At 39.0% G+C, this 14,126-nt stretch overlaps 1 protein-coding gene across 3 annotated transcripts in view; it reads right to left on the bottom strand.

The window, feature by feature from the left end:
* CENPC (centromere protein C) overlaps positions 1-14,126 on the bottom strand; it is a 137,396-nt gene that overhangs the window by 46,284 nt on the left and 76,986 nt on the right. Inside the window, exons 18-19 of one of the 3 annotated variants that reach the window (XM_054484490.2) lie at positions 8,148-8,238; positions 6,005-6,099 (exon numbers count right to left, since the gene is read on the bottom strand). In XM_054484490.2, coding sequence (XP_054340465.1) covers positions 6,029-6,099; positions 8,148-8,238 — 162 coding nt within the window. In that variant the 3' untranslated portion in view covers positions 6,005-6,028. Of the gene's footprint in view, positions 1-5,894; positions 6,100-8,147; positions 8,239-14,126 lie in introns of those variants that run through there. The other 2 variants (XM_063663641.1, XR_008502020.1) reach the window with 2 other exon arrangements.

The raw sequence follows: 14,126 nt of genomic DNA, 5'->3' as shown, positions 1-14,126 counted from the left end.
AGGTGGATCGCATTCCTGATGGCCTGGCAGTGGAACTGAGGAAAAGTCAGAGGGCAGAGTATCTATCTACTTCTTTTCCTTGGGATAGATACGGGCAAGGGTTGAAAAACTGACTATTGGGTGTTCACTACCTGGGCTCACTACCTGGAGGTGCTCACTACCTAACTGTGCTCCCTACCTAGATGCAATATACTCAAGTAACAAACCTGTACATGTACCCCCTGGATCTAAAATAAAATTGAATTTTTTAAAAAATGTTATTTTGCAGCAACGTGAATACAGCTGGAGACCATTATTCCAAGTGAGGTAACTCAGGAATGGAAAACCAAATACCCTATGTTCTCAGTCATGAGCTAAGTGAGAGGGAGCTAAGCTATGAATATGCAAAGGCATACAGAGTGGTATAATGGACTTTGGAGACTCAGAAGGGGCAGGATGAAAAGGGAGTGAGGGATAAAATACTACATATTGGGTACAATGTACACAACTTAAGTGACAGGTACACTAAAATCTCAGACTTCATCGCTATGTAATTCATCCATGTAACCAAAAACCATTTGTACCCCAAAAGCCACTGAAATAAAATTAAAAAAAATGTTTAAGCCACATACCAAGGATAGCAGAGCCACCCTATTTTGGCCTTTGACTATACACCTCTGAACTGTTTCAATAGAGAAATAAACTTCTATCATATTAAAAAAAAATAGATACAGAACTCAGAATAGATCCACACAAATATGCTCAACTGATTTTTGACAAAGGTGCAAAAGCAATTCAATGGAAGAAAGATAGCCCTTTCAACAATTGCTGCAGATACAATCAGACATCCATAGCCAAAAAACGAATTTTGACCTAACCTTCTCACCTTATGAAAAAACATTTAATTCAAAATGGATTACAAAACTGAAATGTAAAATGCAAAGCTATAAACTTATAGAAGGAAACAGAAAAAAAAATTTTGGATCTAGAGATTGAAGAGTTTGCAAGACACAGTATGATCTATAAAAGAATAAAAATCAATAAGTTAGACTTCATCAAAATTAAAAGCTTTGCTCTTCAAAAGGCCTTGTTTTAATGACGAAGACAAGCCACAGACCAGGAGAAAATATTTGCAAACCATATGTCCAACAAATGACTCATATCAAAAATATATTTTTAAAACTTCCAAAATTCAACATTAAAAAATCCAAATAAAAAATGATCAAAAGACATGAAAAGGCATTTCACTGAAGAGGATATATGGATAGCAAATAAATGTATGAAAAGATGCTTAACATCACTAGTCATTAGAGAAATGCAAATTAAGTTCAAGAGACAATATCCTTACTCACTTATTAGGACAGCTAAAAAAGTAACAATACCAAATGTTTGGTGAGGGGGCAAAGAAACTAGATACAGCAGTCTGCCTTGGGGGTTAGGTTCCCAAGACCCCCAGTGGATGCCTGAAACCACAGCCAGTACTGAACCCTATATATATATCTATAGATATAGACAATCTTTAGATTTTTTTGTATGCATACATATAATGGTTTAATTTATAAATTAGACAAAGTATGAGTTAACAATGAAACAGAAAAATTATAATGTGCTGTAATAAAAGTTTTGTGAATATGGTCTCTCTCTCAAAATACTTTCTTGTACTGCACTTACCCCTCTTTTTGTGATGACGTGATAAAAGGCCTATGCTGATGGGATGAAGTGAGGTGAATGACACAGGCATTGTGACGTAGCGTTAGGCTACTATTGTCAGGAGGATCAATTGCTTCAGGTGATCTTGGATCATAGAACCATGGTGGTATCAATGGTTGAAAGTCAAGAGCAGAAAATATTAATGACTAACAGGCAGGTAGTCTATAGTATAAATATGTTGGACAAAAGGAGGATTCACATCCCAGGTGGGAGGGCATGGGATTTCATTATGCTATTTGGAACAGCGCACAATTTGAAACTTATGGATTATTTCTGGAACTTTCCAGTTAACATTTTTGGATCACTGTTAACTGTGGGTTAACTGCATTCAAGGAAAGTGAAACCACAGATAAGGGGTTTATGAGACCACTGTGTCTCATAAATTGATTGTGGGAATGTAAAATGGTACAGTCAATCTGGAAAACAGTTAAGCAGTTTCCTAAAAATTAAATGTATGCTTCCCATATGGGCATTACTCTGGAGAAACAAAAACTTACATTTACACAAAAACCTGTAGGAAGTGTTCACTTCATCTTTATTTGTGGTACAGTCAACCATACTAGAGAATACCACTTAGCAATAAAAAAGAAATGAGCTATTGATAGGTACAACTGCTTGGATGATCTTAAGGGCTTTATGCCGAGTGAGAAAAACCAAAGGTCATATACTATATTATTCCATTGCTACAATAATATATAAATGACAGTATTACAGAGATGAAGAACAAATTAGTGATGATGAAACAGTTCTATGTTGATTGCAGTAGTTACACAAATTCATACACATAACGAAATAGAACTATATACATGCATTGTATCCTTGCCAAATTCCTGTTTTCTGCATTGTAGTTACATAGATTTAAGTAACCACTGCAAGAAATTAAAGACACATGCATCCATGGGTAAGTAAATGGACAACAAACTGTGGAATCCTATCCAACAATGAAAATTAGAAAAATCGTTAAAAAAACTCTCATGGGTGATGCCCACGACGGATTAATGGGTATCACATTTGTCCTCCTCCAACAAACTTTAAAATAGTAAAAGATAAAAGGTAACTCTATGCAGACATTGGACAAAAGTGAAAGACGGTGATTCTTTTGTTTTCTTTTTTTGAGTCAGAGTCTTGCTCAGCTGCCCAGCCTGGAGTGCAGTTCCGTGATCTTGGCTCACTGCAACCATCATCTCCCAGGTTCAAGCAATTATCCTGCCTCAGCCTCTGAGTAGCTGGGATTATAGACACCTGCCATCATGCCCAGCTAACTTTTGTATTTTAGTAGAGACGGGGTTTCACCATGTTAGCTGGGCTGGTCTCGAACTCCTGACCTCATGATCCACCCGACTTAGCCTCCCAAAGTGTTGGGATTACAGGCGTGAGCCACTGCACGCGGGTAGAAGTCTCTTTCTTTAAGACCCTTCATAAGCATGAGGGCTGCCTGACGAAGTAGGCAGGACTGTGATTCATTAAAGACATGAGATTAACTCCATAGTCACCCAATTTTATGCCTGGGGGCACTCTCCAAAACTGGACACAGAGAGTTAAGCTCAAAAAGAACAGTGGTCTTAATGGGCAGAGAAAGATCACAATTTAGGACTGTTGAGAAGACTGAATTGCGATGCAGGGTACAGAAGTGGAAACTCCACTGAAAAAGAGCTCCAGAAATCTGCATGAGGTGCCCAAGAACAGAACTTTCTGCAACTTGTATCTGTGACATCTAATGTGGTAGCTACCAGTACCATGTGCTACTGAGCACTTGAAATGTGGCAAATGCAAGTAAGAAACAATATTTTAAATTAATTTTAAATAGCTACAACTTGTGACTACTGTATTAGCCATTATAGCCCTAGAAGTTGGCTGAACAGTAGGCTGCAAATGTGCAGAGCAAAATTCTGAGACATGACAGAAGCCTATGAGCCGAACAGAGTACAGAGGTGGCAAAAATCAGACGTGGCTCTGACCAAGCAGAATGGAGAGCCTTTACTGAACCACATGGGCTTTCAGTTTAGATACAGAAAGGCTACACTTAAGCTGGGCACAGTGGCTCACACCTGTAATCCCAACACTTTGGGAGGCTGAGGTGGGTGGATCACCCTGAGGTCAGGAATTTGAGACAGGCCTGGCCAACATGGTGAAAATCCGTCTCTACTAAAAATACAAAAATTAGCCAGGCATGGTGGCGAGCACCTGTAATCCCAGCTACTCAGCAGGCTGATGCAGGAGAATTGCTTGAACCCGGAAGGTGGAGGTTGCAGTGAGCCAAGATGACACCATCACACTCCAGCCCAGGCAACAAGAGTGAAACTCTGCCTCCAAAAAAAAAAAAAAAAAAAAAAAAAGAAAAAAGAAAAGAAAACAAAGAAAAAATATTGCTAAAGCTTTGGAAAAGAACTGTTGGAATCTGTGGCCTTCTTGAGTGAGGTCTCACCCACCCCTAGGTTGATTGGCTAAAAACTACAGTTTTGTCTGGCTGTAGCTAACTGAAAAACTAGCAACTTTGCTGTAAAAGGAGTCTTGATTTACAGCAGAGGTATAAACCTACAACTTTGTAAGTCAAAAGTAAAAAAATCACTTAGGAATGGACAAGGAGTATCTATAGTTGCTAACCAAAGGTTACAGTCCTAGTTCTTGAAGAGCAACAGAGCGGCCAGAAATTTAACAAGGTCCTGGAAACAGAAGGGCAGAGAAGGGTAACACGAGCTCTCCAAACATCTTTGGCAAACTGAAATGATGCATGCACAGGGGAGACTCAAGAGAGCATGGCAAATGTAAAAACCAAGGGGAATTTGGGAACTGCCTCCTACACTGAATGCATCCCCCATCCCACACAGAACAACCAACAGTGGGTGGAAGGCTTATAGACTCAAGTGTTTGATCTTCACCTTTGTCCAAATGATTGGCTGACTGCTAAGCTATGCAGACACAGGAACTACCCCTAGCAAGCAAGAATAAATATTGAAATAAAGAACTTAAAAACTGAGCACAGACAGCAATTACTTCACATCATATATAAGATAGATTCCACAGTTTGAGTCCAGTCAAAATGCTAAATTTAAAACAATACAAATCCCTTAGATATAAAACAAGATTGAGTTGCTACAATATGCTACCTAAAATGTCCAGCTGTCAACCAAAAATTATTAGACATGTAAAAACATAGGAAAGTGAAATATACTAAAGGAAAAAAAGCATTCAGTGAAAACTAAATCTGTATGGGCCCAGATACTTGATTAGTCAAGCCTTCAATAAGACTTCATAACAAATATATTCAAAGAAATAAAGGTTAAAAAAAATTAAAAATGAGTCAATAAAAGAGAAATCACAATAGAAAATTATAAAGCATAAAAAAAGAGCCATCACACTTCATTCTTCCTAAGTCCTACACCAGAGTTGCTTTGAATGTGTGTATTTAACAGTTAAATAAGACCTGAAAAGGGAGTTGGCCTAAAAATAATTTACCATGAAACATCAATTTCTTCAGTTAATGAGAATTACATGCTAACCATACCAAAAACCTTGATTAGAATTTTTAGCTTAGATTTACTGATTGATATTAAAAAGGTAAAGTTGAGGCCACATACAGAAAGCAATGGCGAAGGACACTGCCTCCAACAGAAAATATGAACCAAAAAGCATGACAGAAAAACATTTACATGTAATATACTAAATAGATGTCATGCGAACAGAGACACACAAGGTGAGAATACCATGTGATAATGCAAGCAGATTGAAATGCTACCAGTGCAAGCCAAGGAATGCCAGAAATTGCCAGTAAACCACCAGAAGTTAGGAATAAGGAAGGATTCTCTCCCCTACAGGTTTTCAAAGACATCACGGCCCTGACAACACCTTGATTTCAGACTTCTAGCCTCTAGAACTGAGATAATAAATTTCTGTTGCTTTAAGTCACTCATTTTGTGGTATTTTGTTACAGCAGTTCTAGGAAATACAAATATGCCTTTCACTACAGTTCTCTCCCATTGGATTATTTAATAATAAATGATTTAAAATTAGTATTTGGAAAAGATGTTTTTTAATGAATAGACATATTAATCAGGTCTCTTGACACAGAAATGTTCCATATTTCATTTTCATATTCTTGTCAAATTATAAAAATAATATCATAAATATGGGCATCGCTACAAGCTATTATGTACAGTCACTGAAAAATCAGAAAAAACGTGGAAGTTAGAAATGTTTATCAAATATAAGTCTACACAAAAATGAATAAAATTTTTATTTTAAAACATCACAAGTAATTACAAAGACAAATATCCCAACTATACAAACTGTTTTTCACATATACATATATACATACATATATTTAAGGTTGGTTGATCTTTCATCTTTTTATCTGAGTAAAAAGAAGAACACTTTCCTCATTCCGGAGATTTTTGATGTTATAATAGTTACCTAAAAGTAAAGTGGTAAGAAAATAAAAATTATTTCCATAGGAATCATTCCTTTTGACTAAGTATGTAGTCATCACCTGACAGTTGTAGTATAGGACACAAGATAAAAACAATTCACCCAACCTAAAGTAACTTATTTAATTCCATGAACTACATCAAGAGCTAACCATGACACGTGATCCAGATGAGGCTTGAGAGAATACAAATATAAATTTCACATTGTTATGAAAATAAATACGGAGATGAATCAGTCGAGAGTGTAAGAAAAGAAAATCTCTTTCTGAAACCAATCTTTATTAGGTCTACAGAACTGCTGTGGATTTCTCTAACCAGACATACTCATATATAGATGAGTATAAAAGGTACAATGTTAAGTAGAATAAAATCTCAAAATTTTAAAAAGGCAAATGCTACTCTTAAATAAATGAGGTAAATAACAGCAAAAGTGAAATACAGATGGACCACAAGTATCACATGTGACAGGCTTATTAGAATTGAGTACTATCACTGTGACTTTCTATATATTAGAAATTGAGAAAGTATTCACAACAGTGCTGACATACTAAGGACTATGCAAGTATGGCTATTATTATTGTCTCCTTCCAACAGAATGTAAGCTCTATAAGAGCAGGGATTTTTGCCTGTTTTGTTCATTTATATATCCCAAATCTTGCAGTAATACATGGACACAGCAGACACTTTGTTTTGTTTTTGTTTTTGAGACAGAGTCTTGCTCTGTCACCCAGGCTGGAGTGCAGTAGTACAATCATAGCTCACTGCAACTTTGAACTCCTGGGCTCATGCAATCCTCCTGTCCCAGCCTCCCAAGAGCTAGGACTATAGGTGTGCATCACCATGCCTGGTTAACTTTTGCATTTTTTGTAGACACAGGGTCTCCCTAGGTTGCCCAGGCTGGTCCCGAACTCCTCACCTCAAGCTCTCCTCAGCCTCTCAAAATGTTGCGATTACAGGTGTGAGCCACTGCACCTGGCCCATATTAGTCTCTTAATCATACTTGCTGAATGAGTGAATGAATGACAAGTGGATTAAAATGCCTATTTACAATAACTTCTGCTGTTCAATAGCTGATGAAGCATACAATTCTTGAAACAGTTTAAAATAATGTTCTAAAAGCATAATTTCTTAGAGATAACATGGGGTAAATAATTTTTGTTCTACTCTGTAATACAACATATCTGCTGACTAAATATATATATATATATAAAAATATATATTTTTTTGAGACCGAGTCTCGCTCTGTCTCCCAGGCTGGAGTGCAGTGGTGTAGCCTCTGCTCACTGCAAGCTCCACCTCCCAGGTTCATGCCATTCTCCTGCCTCAGCCTCCAGAGTAGCTGGGACCACAGGTGCCTGCCACCACGCCCAGCTAATTTTTTTGTATTTTTAGTAGAGACGGGGTTTCACCGTGTTAGCCAGGATGGTCTCGATCTCCTGTCCTTGTGATTTGCCCACTTCGGCCTCCTAAAGTGCTGGTATTACAGGCATGAGCCACCATGCCCAGCCAATATTTTCATATTCAGTAGTAAACAACTCTTGTTCTCATGTATCAAAACACTAATTGGTTGGGCACGGTGGCTCACACCTGTAATCGTAGCACTTTGGAGGCTGAGGTGGGCAGATCACTTGAGGTCAGGAGTTCAAGACCAGCCTGGCCAACACAGCAAAATCCCGTCTCTACTAAAAATACAAAAAGTAGCCGGATGTGGTGGTTCGTGCCTGTAGTTCCAGCTACTCGAGAGTCTGAGGCACAAGAATCGCTTGAACCGGGGAGGTGGAGGCTACAGTGAGCTGAGATCGTGCCACTGCACTCCAGCCTGGGTGACAGAGCAAGACTCTGTCTCAAAAACAAAAAAACCACCACAAAATGCTAATATACTTACCTAATGATCAAATGAAAGGAAAATATGTACCAAACTGTTCTGACATCCATCAGTCATATCACACTTCATTTTGACCACTGTGGCTTCCATTTCCACAGTGCCCAAAAACAACTATATACATGTCGTCTAAGTGAAATAAATTGTCTTACCTGAAGGAACATAGAACGAATCCCCAGTACTTATTATATAAGGTGTTTCATGTAAAGTACACAAAAGGTCACCAAAGTTAACATAAAAAACCTGCAAAAATAAAAATAAAAATCTCATTCAAAATTGAACCATGATAATACTCCAAAGGAATCTTAAAATGTAGTGGCAAGAATAACAACTCCCCACAAATGTGCTGGCTTTAATCTCCAGAACTTGTAAATACATTAAATTTCATGGCAAAAGGGACTTTGAGATGGGGAGATTATCTTTGATAATGTAGGTAGGCCCAATCTAATCATATTAAGCCCTTAAAAATAGAGTACTTTCTCCTGCTGGAAGCGGACGAGAAATGAAGCAGAAGGAACAGTCACAGAAATTCAAAGCATGAAAAGGACTCGCACTGTTACTGGCACTAAAGATGTGGGTCCATATGCCAAGAAACATGAGTTATTTCTAGAAACTAAGAATGACACCATGGCCAACAGCCAGTGAGGAAATGGGAACGTCAGTCCCACAACCACTTGAAACTGAATTCTGCCAACAATCTGAGTAAGACTGGAAGCAGACTGGAAGCAGATTCGTCCTTACAGTCTCCAGAAAGAAATACAAACCTGTCAACATCTTGATTCCAGTCTTGTAATACTCTGAACAGAATACCTGGTCGAGCTCATGGTTCTCTCTACATAACTGTGAGATAGATAATAAAAGAGTATTGTTTCTTTTTTTTTTTTTTTTTTTTTTTGAGACGGAGTCTCGCTCTGTCATCCAGGCTGGAGTACAGTGAGGCGATCTCGGCTCACTGCAAGCTCCGCCTCCAGGGTTCATGCCATTCTCCAGCCTCAGCCTCCTGAGTAGCTGGGACTACAGGCGCCCGCCACCGCGCCTGGCTAATTTTTTTTGTATTTTTAGTAGAGATGGGGTTTCACCATGGTCTCGATCTCCTGACCTCGTGATCCGCCCGCCTCGGCCTCCCAAAGTGCTGGGATTACAGGTGTGAGCCACCACGCCCAGCCCAAGAGTATTGTTTTAAGCCATTAAATCTGTGATACAGTCATGCACTGCCTAACGATGTTTCAGTCAACAGCGAACTGCCTACATAATAGTGGTCCTATAAGGTTACAATGGCACTAAAAAAATCGTATTGCCTAGTGACCTCACAGCCATCATGATGTCCCAGTGAAAAGCATTACTCACATGTTTGTGGTGATGCTGATGTAAATAAACCTATTGAACTGCCAGTCACATAAAAGTATAGCACATACAGGAAAAAGTGGAGGATAGAAAGTAGGACTGACTTGCAGCTCCCACTCAGATGGACAGAACAGCATGTGGAAACTCACATCATGAACTTTTTTGCCACAAGAACTACTGCAGGAACATACCAAGAAAACTGAAAGAATTCACAGACTCTTTGAAAGAAATGGCTTGCTGCTGCAAACTCCATGAGACAGCTGAACAACTGTGAGTGCCCAAAGTGTGAAAGTGGGGAAAGTCTGTCTCCAAACACATCCTTACTGGGGAACCTGAAAATCCAGGTCATGAGAGAAGGATTTAACCTTACCTAGAGCTGAAACGAATTGAGAGAGCCAAGGGAAATATAATAGTAGAAGCAGAGGCGGGAAGAGCCCTGTAAGTACTCCTGGTTTCCAAGGAAGCCATTTCTGACTTTATCTCATAGGGTTCCTTGGGGATGGCTGCCAGTGGAACTGGGGAAGGACCACAGAAAGAAGGAAACTTCCAGCTGAACTTTAAATAATTTTGACCAAGCGTGAATTTTCCTGGGCTGAATTGGGGGAAGGGCGAATAGGAAGCTCAGATACAAGCCAGGGTAGGCAGCAAGGGGCAGGGCCTGAAATCTCAGCTTGCTTTCTCAGCAGGGAGGCTTGTAGCCTGGCGCAAAATGTCAGTCCTGCTCACTGGCTGTCTGGATACAAACTTGGTTTGGTGGGGCACAGTAGGAGTGAGACTGGCCTAGCCTGGCTGCATGGGAGCTGGGTGAGGCCAGTCTGCCAGCTTCCCCCACTTCCTTGGTGACCAGTCTGATGCAGTGGAGACAGCCATAATCCCCTTGGGAACATAACTCCAGTGGCCTGGGAACCATACTTTCATCCCCTACAGTGGTCACAAGAAGCTCAGCCCAAGAGGAGTCTGAGCTCAGACATACCTAATCAATCCTACCTCCACCTGATGGTCTTTCTCTAACTGCCCTGTAGCCTAAGACAGGAGCTATAAGGCCCCACCCATCACCTGAAAAACCTGAATACTTATCCAGGCAACCTGTGGCAACCTTGTATCAGCAGATGCTCTCTTGAAAGTACCATCTCCTGGCTGGTGGCCAGCCACCTGCTAGCACAACCAATATTAAAGAAAACCAGCACACTAAACAAAACTACAACCAAAGACCATCACAGAGTCTGCTTCACTCCCCTGCTACCTCCACTGGAGCAGGTGCTGAGATCCATGGTTGAGAGACCTGAAGACAGATCATATCACAAGACTCTTTGCAGGCACTTCCCAGTACCAGCCTGGAGCCCCATAGCTCTGCTTGGTAGCTAGACACAGAAGAGCAATAGCAATCACTGCAGACTGCCTCTCAGGAAGCATAATCCCTAGGGGAAGGAGGAGAGCACCACATCAAGGGATCACTCCATGGAACAAATGAATCTCAACTGCAGTGCTTGACCTCCAGATGTCTCCTCAGACACAGTCTACCCAAATGAGAAGAAACCAGAAAAACAATTCTGGTAATGTGACAAAGCAAGGTTCTTTAACACCCCCAAAAGATCATACTAGCTCCCCAGCAACAGATCCAAACAAATAAATCTCTGAATTGCCAGAAAAATAATTCAGGTTGATTATTACATTACCCAAGGAGGCACCAGAGAAAGGTGAAAACCAACTTAAACAATTTTTTTTTTAAATACAGGATTTGGATGAAAAAATCTTGAGAGAAATAGATAGCAGAAATAAAAAACCATCACAACTTCTGGAAATGAAAGGCACACTTAGAGAAATGCAAAATACATTAGAAAGTTTTAACAACAGAATTGAACAAGTAGAAGAACCTCAGAGCTCAAAAACAAGGCTTTCGAATTAACCCAAAGACAAAGAGAAAATAAATTTTTTTAAAAAATGAACAAAGCCTTGAAGAAGTTTGGGATTATGTTAAACGACAAAACATAAGAATAATTGGTGTTCCTGAGGAAGAAGAGAAATCTAAAAGTTTGGAAAAATTTGAGGAAATAATCAAGGATAACTTCCCCGGCCTTGCTAGCAATCTAGACATCCAAATACAAGAAGTTCAAAGAGCACCTGGAAAAATTCATCACAAAAAGATCATCACCTAGCCACACAGTCATTAGGTTATCTAAAGTCAAGACAAAGCAAAGAATCTTAAGAGCTCTTAGGCAAAAGCCTCAGGCAACCTATTTAAAAAAAAACCTATCAGATTAACAGCAGATTTCTCAGCAGAAACCCTACAAGCTAGATGGGACTGAGGTCCTATCTTTATCCTCCTTAAATAAAACAATTATCAGCCAAGAATTTTAGTATCCAGCAAAACCAAGCTTCATAAATGAAAGAAAGATACAGTCTTTTTCAGACAAACAAATAGCGAGAAAAATCCCCACTAACAAGCCAGCACTACAACAACTGCTGAAAGGAGTTCTAAATCTTGAAACAAAAACTCAAAATATACTAAAATAGAACCTCCTTAAAGGATAAATCTCCCAGGGTCCATAAAACAAACACACACACACACATACACGCACACAAACACACACACACCCAAAGTATTCAGGTGACAACTAGCACAATGAACAGAACAGTACCTCACATCTCAATACTAACATTGAATATAAATGACTTCAATGCTCCACTTAAAAGATACAGAATGGCAGAATGCATAAGCATTCACCAACAAAGTACCTGCTGTCCTCAAAAGACTCACTTAATACATAAGGATTCACATAAGCTTAAGGTAAAGTAGTGGTAAAAGATATTCCATGCAAATGGATACCAAAAGAGAGCAGGAATAGCTATTCTTATATCAGACAAAACAGACTTTAAAGCAACAACAGTTAAAAAGACAAAGAAGGCCATTATATAATAAGAAATGGACTAGTCCAACAGGAAAATATCACAATCCTAAATATATATGCACCTAACACCTGAGCTCCCAAATTTATAAGACAATTACTACTAGGCCTAAGAAATTAGATAGATGGCAACACACTTAGTGAGGGTCTTTAATACCCCACTGACAGCAGTAAACAGGTCATCAAGACAGAAAGTCAACAAAGAAACAATGGATTTAAACTATACACTGGAACAAATGGACTTAATAGATATTTACAGAACATTCTACCCAAAAACTGCAGAATATACATTCTATTCATCAGCTCATGGAACACTCTCCAAGACAGACTGTATGACAGGCCACAAATTAAGTCTCAATAAATTTAAGAAAACCAAAATTATATCAAGTACTCTCTCAGACCACAGTCGAATAAAATTGGAAGTCAACTCCAAAATGAACCCTCAAAACCAAGCAAATAGATGGAAATTAAATAATCTGCTCCTGAATGATTGTTGGGTCAACAATGAAATAAAGATGAAAATTGAAAAATTCTTTGGACTGAACAATAATAGTGACACAACCTATCAAAACCTCTAAGATACAGCAAAAGCAGTGCTAACAGGAAAGTTAATAGCATTAAATGCCTCCATCAAAAAGTCTGAAAGAACACAAATACACAATCTAAGGTCACACCTCAAGGAGCTAGAGAAATAAAAACAAACAAAACCTAAACCCAGCAGATGAAGATCAGGCCATCTGGTAGAACTAAATGAAAATATAATCAAAATTGATAGACCATTAGTGAGGTTAACAAAGAAGACAGAAGATCCAAATAAACTCAATTAGAAACAAAATGGGAGATATTACAACTGATACCACAGAAAGACAAAAGATCATTCAAGGCTCGTATGAACACCTTTATGTATACAAACCAGACCCAGATGAGACAGATAAATTCCTGGAAATATACAACTCCCTAGATTAAACCAGGAAGAAATAGAAACTCTGAAAAGACCAATAACAAGCAATGAGATTGAAATGGTAATAAAAGAATTGTCAACAACAACAAAAAGTCCAGGCCGGGTATAGTGGCTGACACCTGTAATCCCAACACTTCGGGAGGCTGAGGCAGGTGGATTGCCTGAGGTCAGGGGTTCAAAACCAGCCTGGCCAACATGGCAAAACCCCGTCTCTACTAAAAATACAAAATTAGCCAGGCTTGGTGGCGCATGCCTGTAATCTCAGCTACTTGGGAGGCTGAAGCAGGAGAATCACTTGAAGCTGGGAGGTGGAGGTTACAGTAGCGGAAATCGTGCCACTGCACTCTAGCCTGGGCAACAGAGCAAAACCCCGTCTCAAAAAGAAAGAAAAGAAAAAGAAAAAAAAAAATTCCAGGACCACATGGATTCACAGCTGAATTCTATCAGACATTCAATTCATCTATCAGAAGAGAGAGATAAATTCCTGGAAATACACAACCTTCTTAGATTAAACCAAGAAGAAATAGAAACTCTAAATAGACCAATAATAAGCAGCAAGATTGAAAGGGTAATAAAACAATTGTCAACAACAACAAAAAAGTCCAGGACCAGATGGATGGATTCACAGCTGAATTCTATCAGACATTCAAAGAAGAATTGGTACCAATCCAACTGAAATGATTCCAAAAGACAGAGAGAAGTCAATACGCAAGTCAATAAATGTGATATACCACATAAACAGAATTAAAACCAAAAATCACATGATCAGCTCAACAGATGCAGAAAAAGCATTTGCCAAAATCCGGAACTGCTTTATGATTAAAACCCTCAGCAAAATCGGCATAGAAGGAGCATAACTCAAGGTAATAAAAGCCATTTATGACAAACCTACAGCCAGCATCATACTGAACAGGGAAAAG

Source organism: Pongo pygmaeus, chromosome 3, assembly GCF_028885625.2.
Source record: "Pongo pygmaeus isolate AG05252 chromosome 3, NHGRI_mPonPyg2-v2.0_pri, whole genome shotgun sequence".
NCBI lineage: Eukaryota > Metazoa > Chordata > Mammalia > Primates > Hominidae > Pongo > Pongo pygmaeus.
The sequence above is the reverse complement of the archived record's forward strand: the minus strand, read 5'-3'. Positions and strand labels throughout refer to the sequence as shown.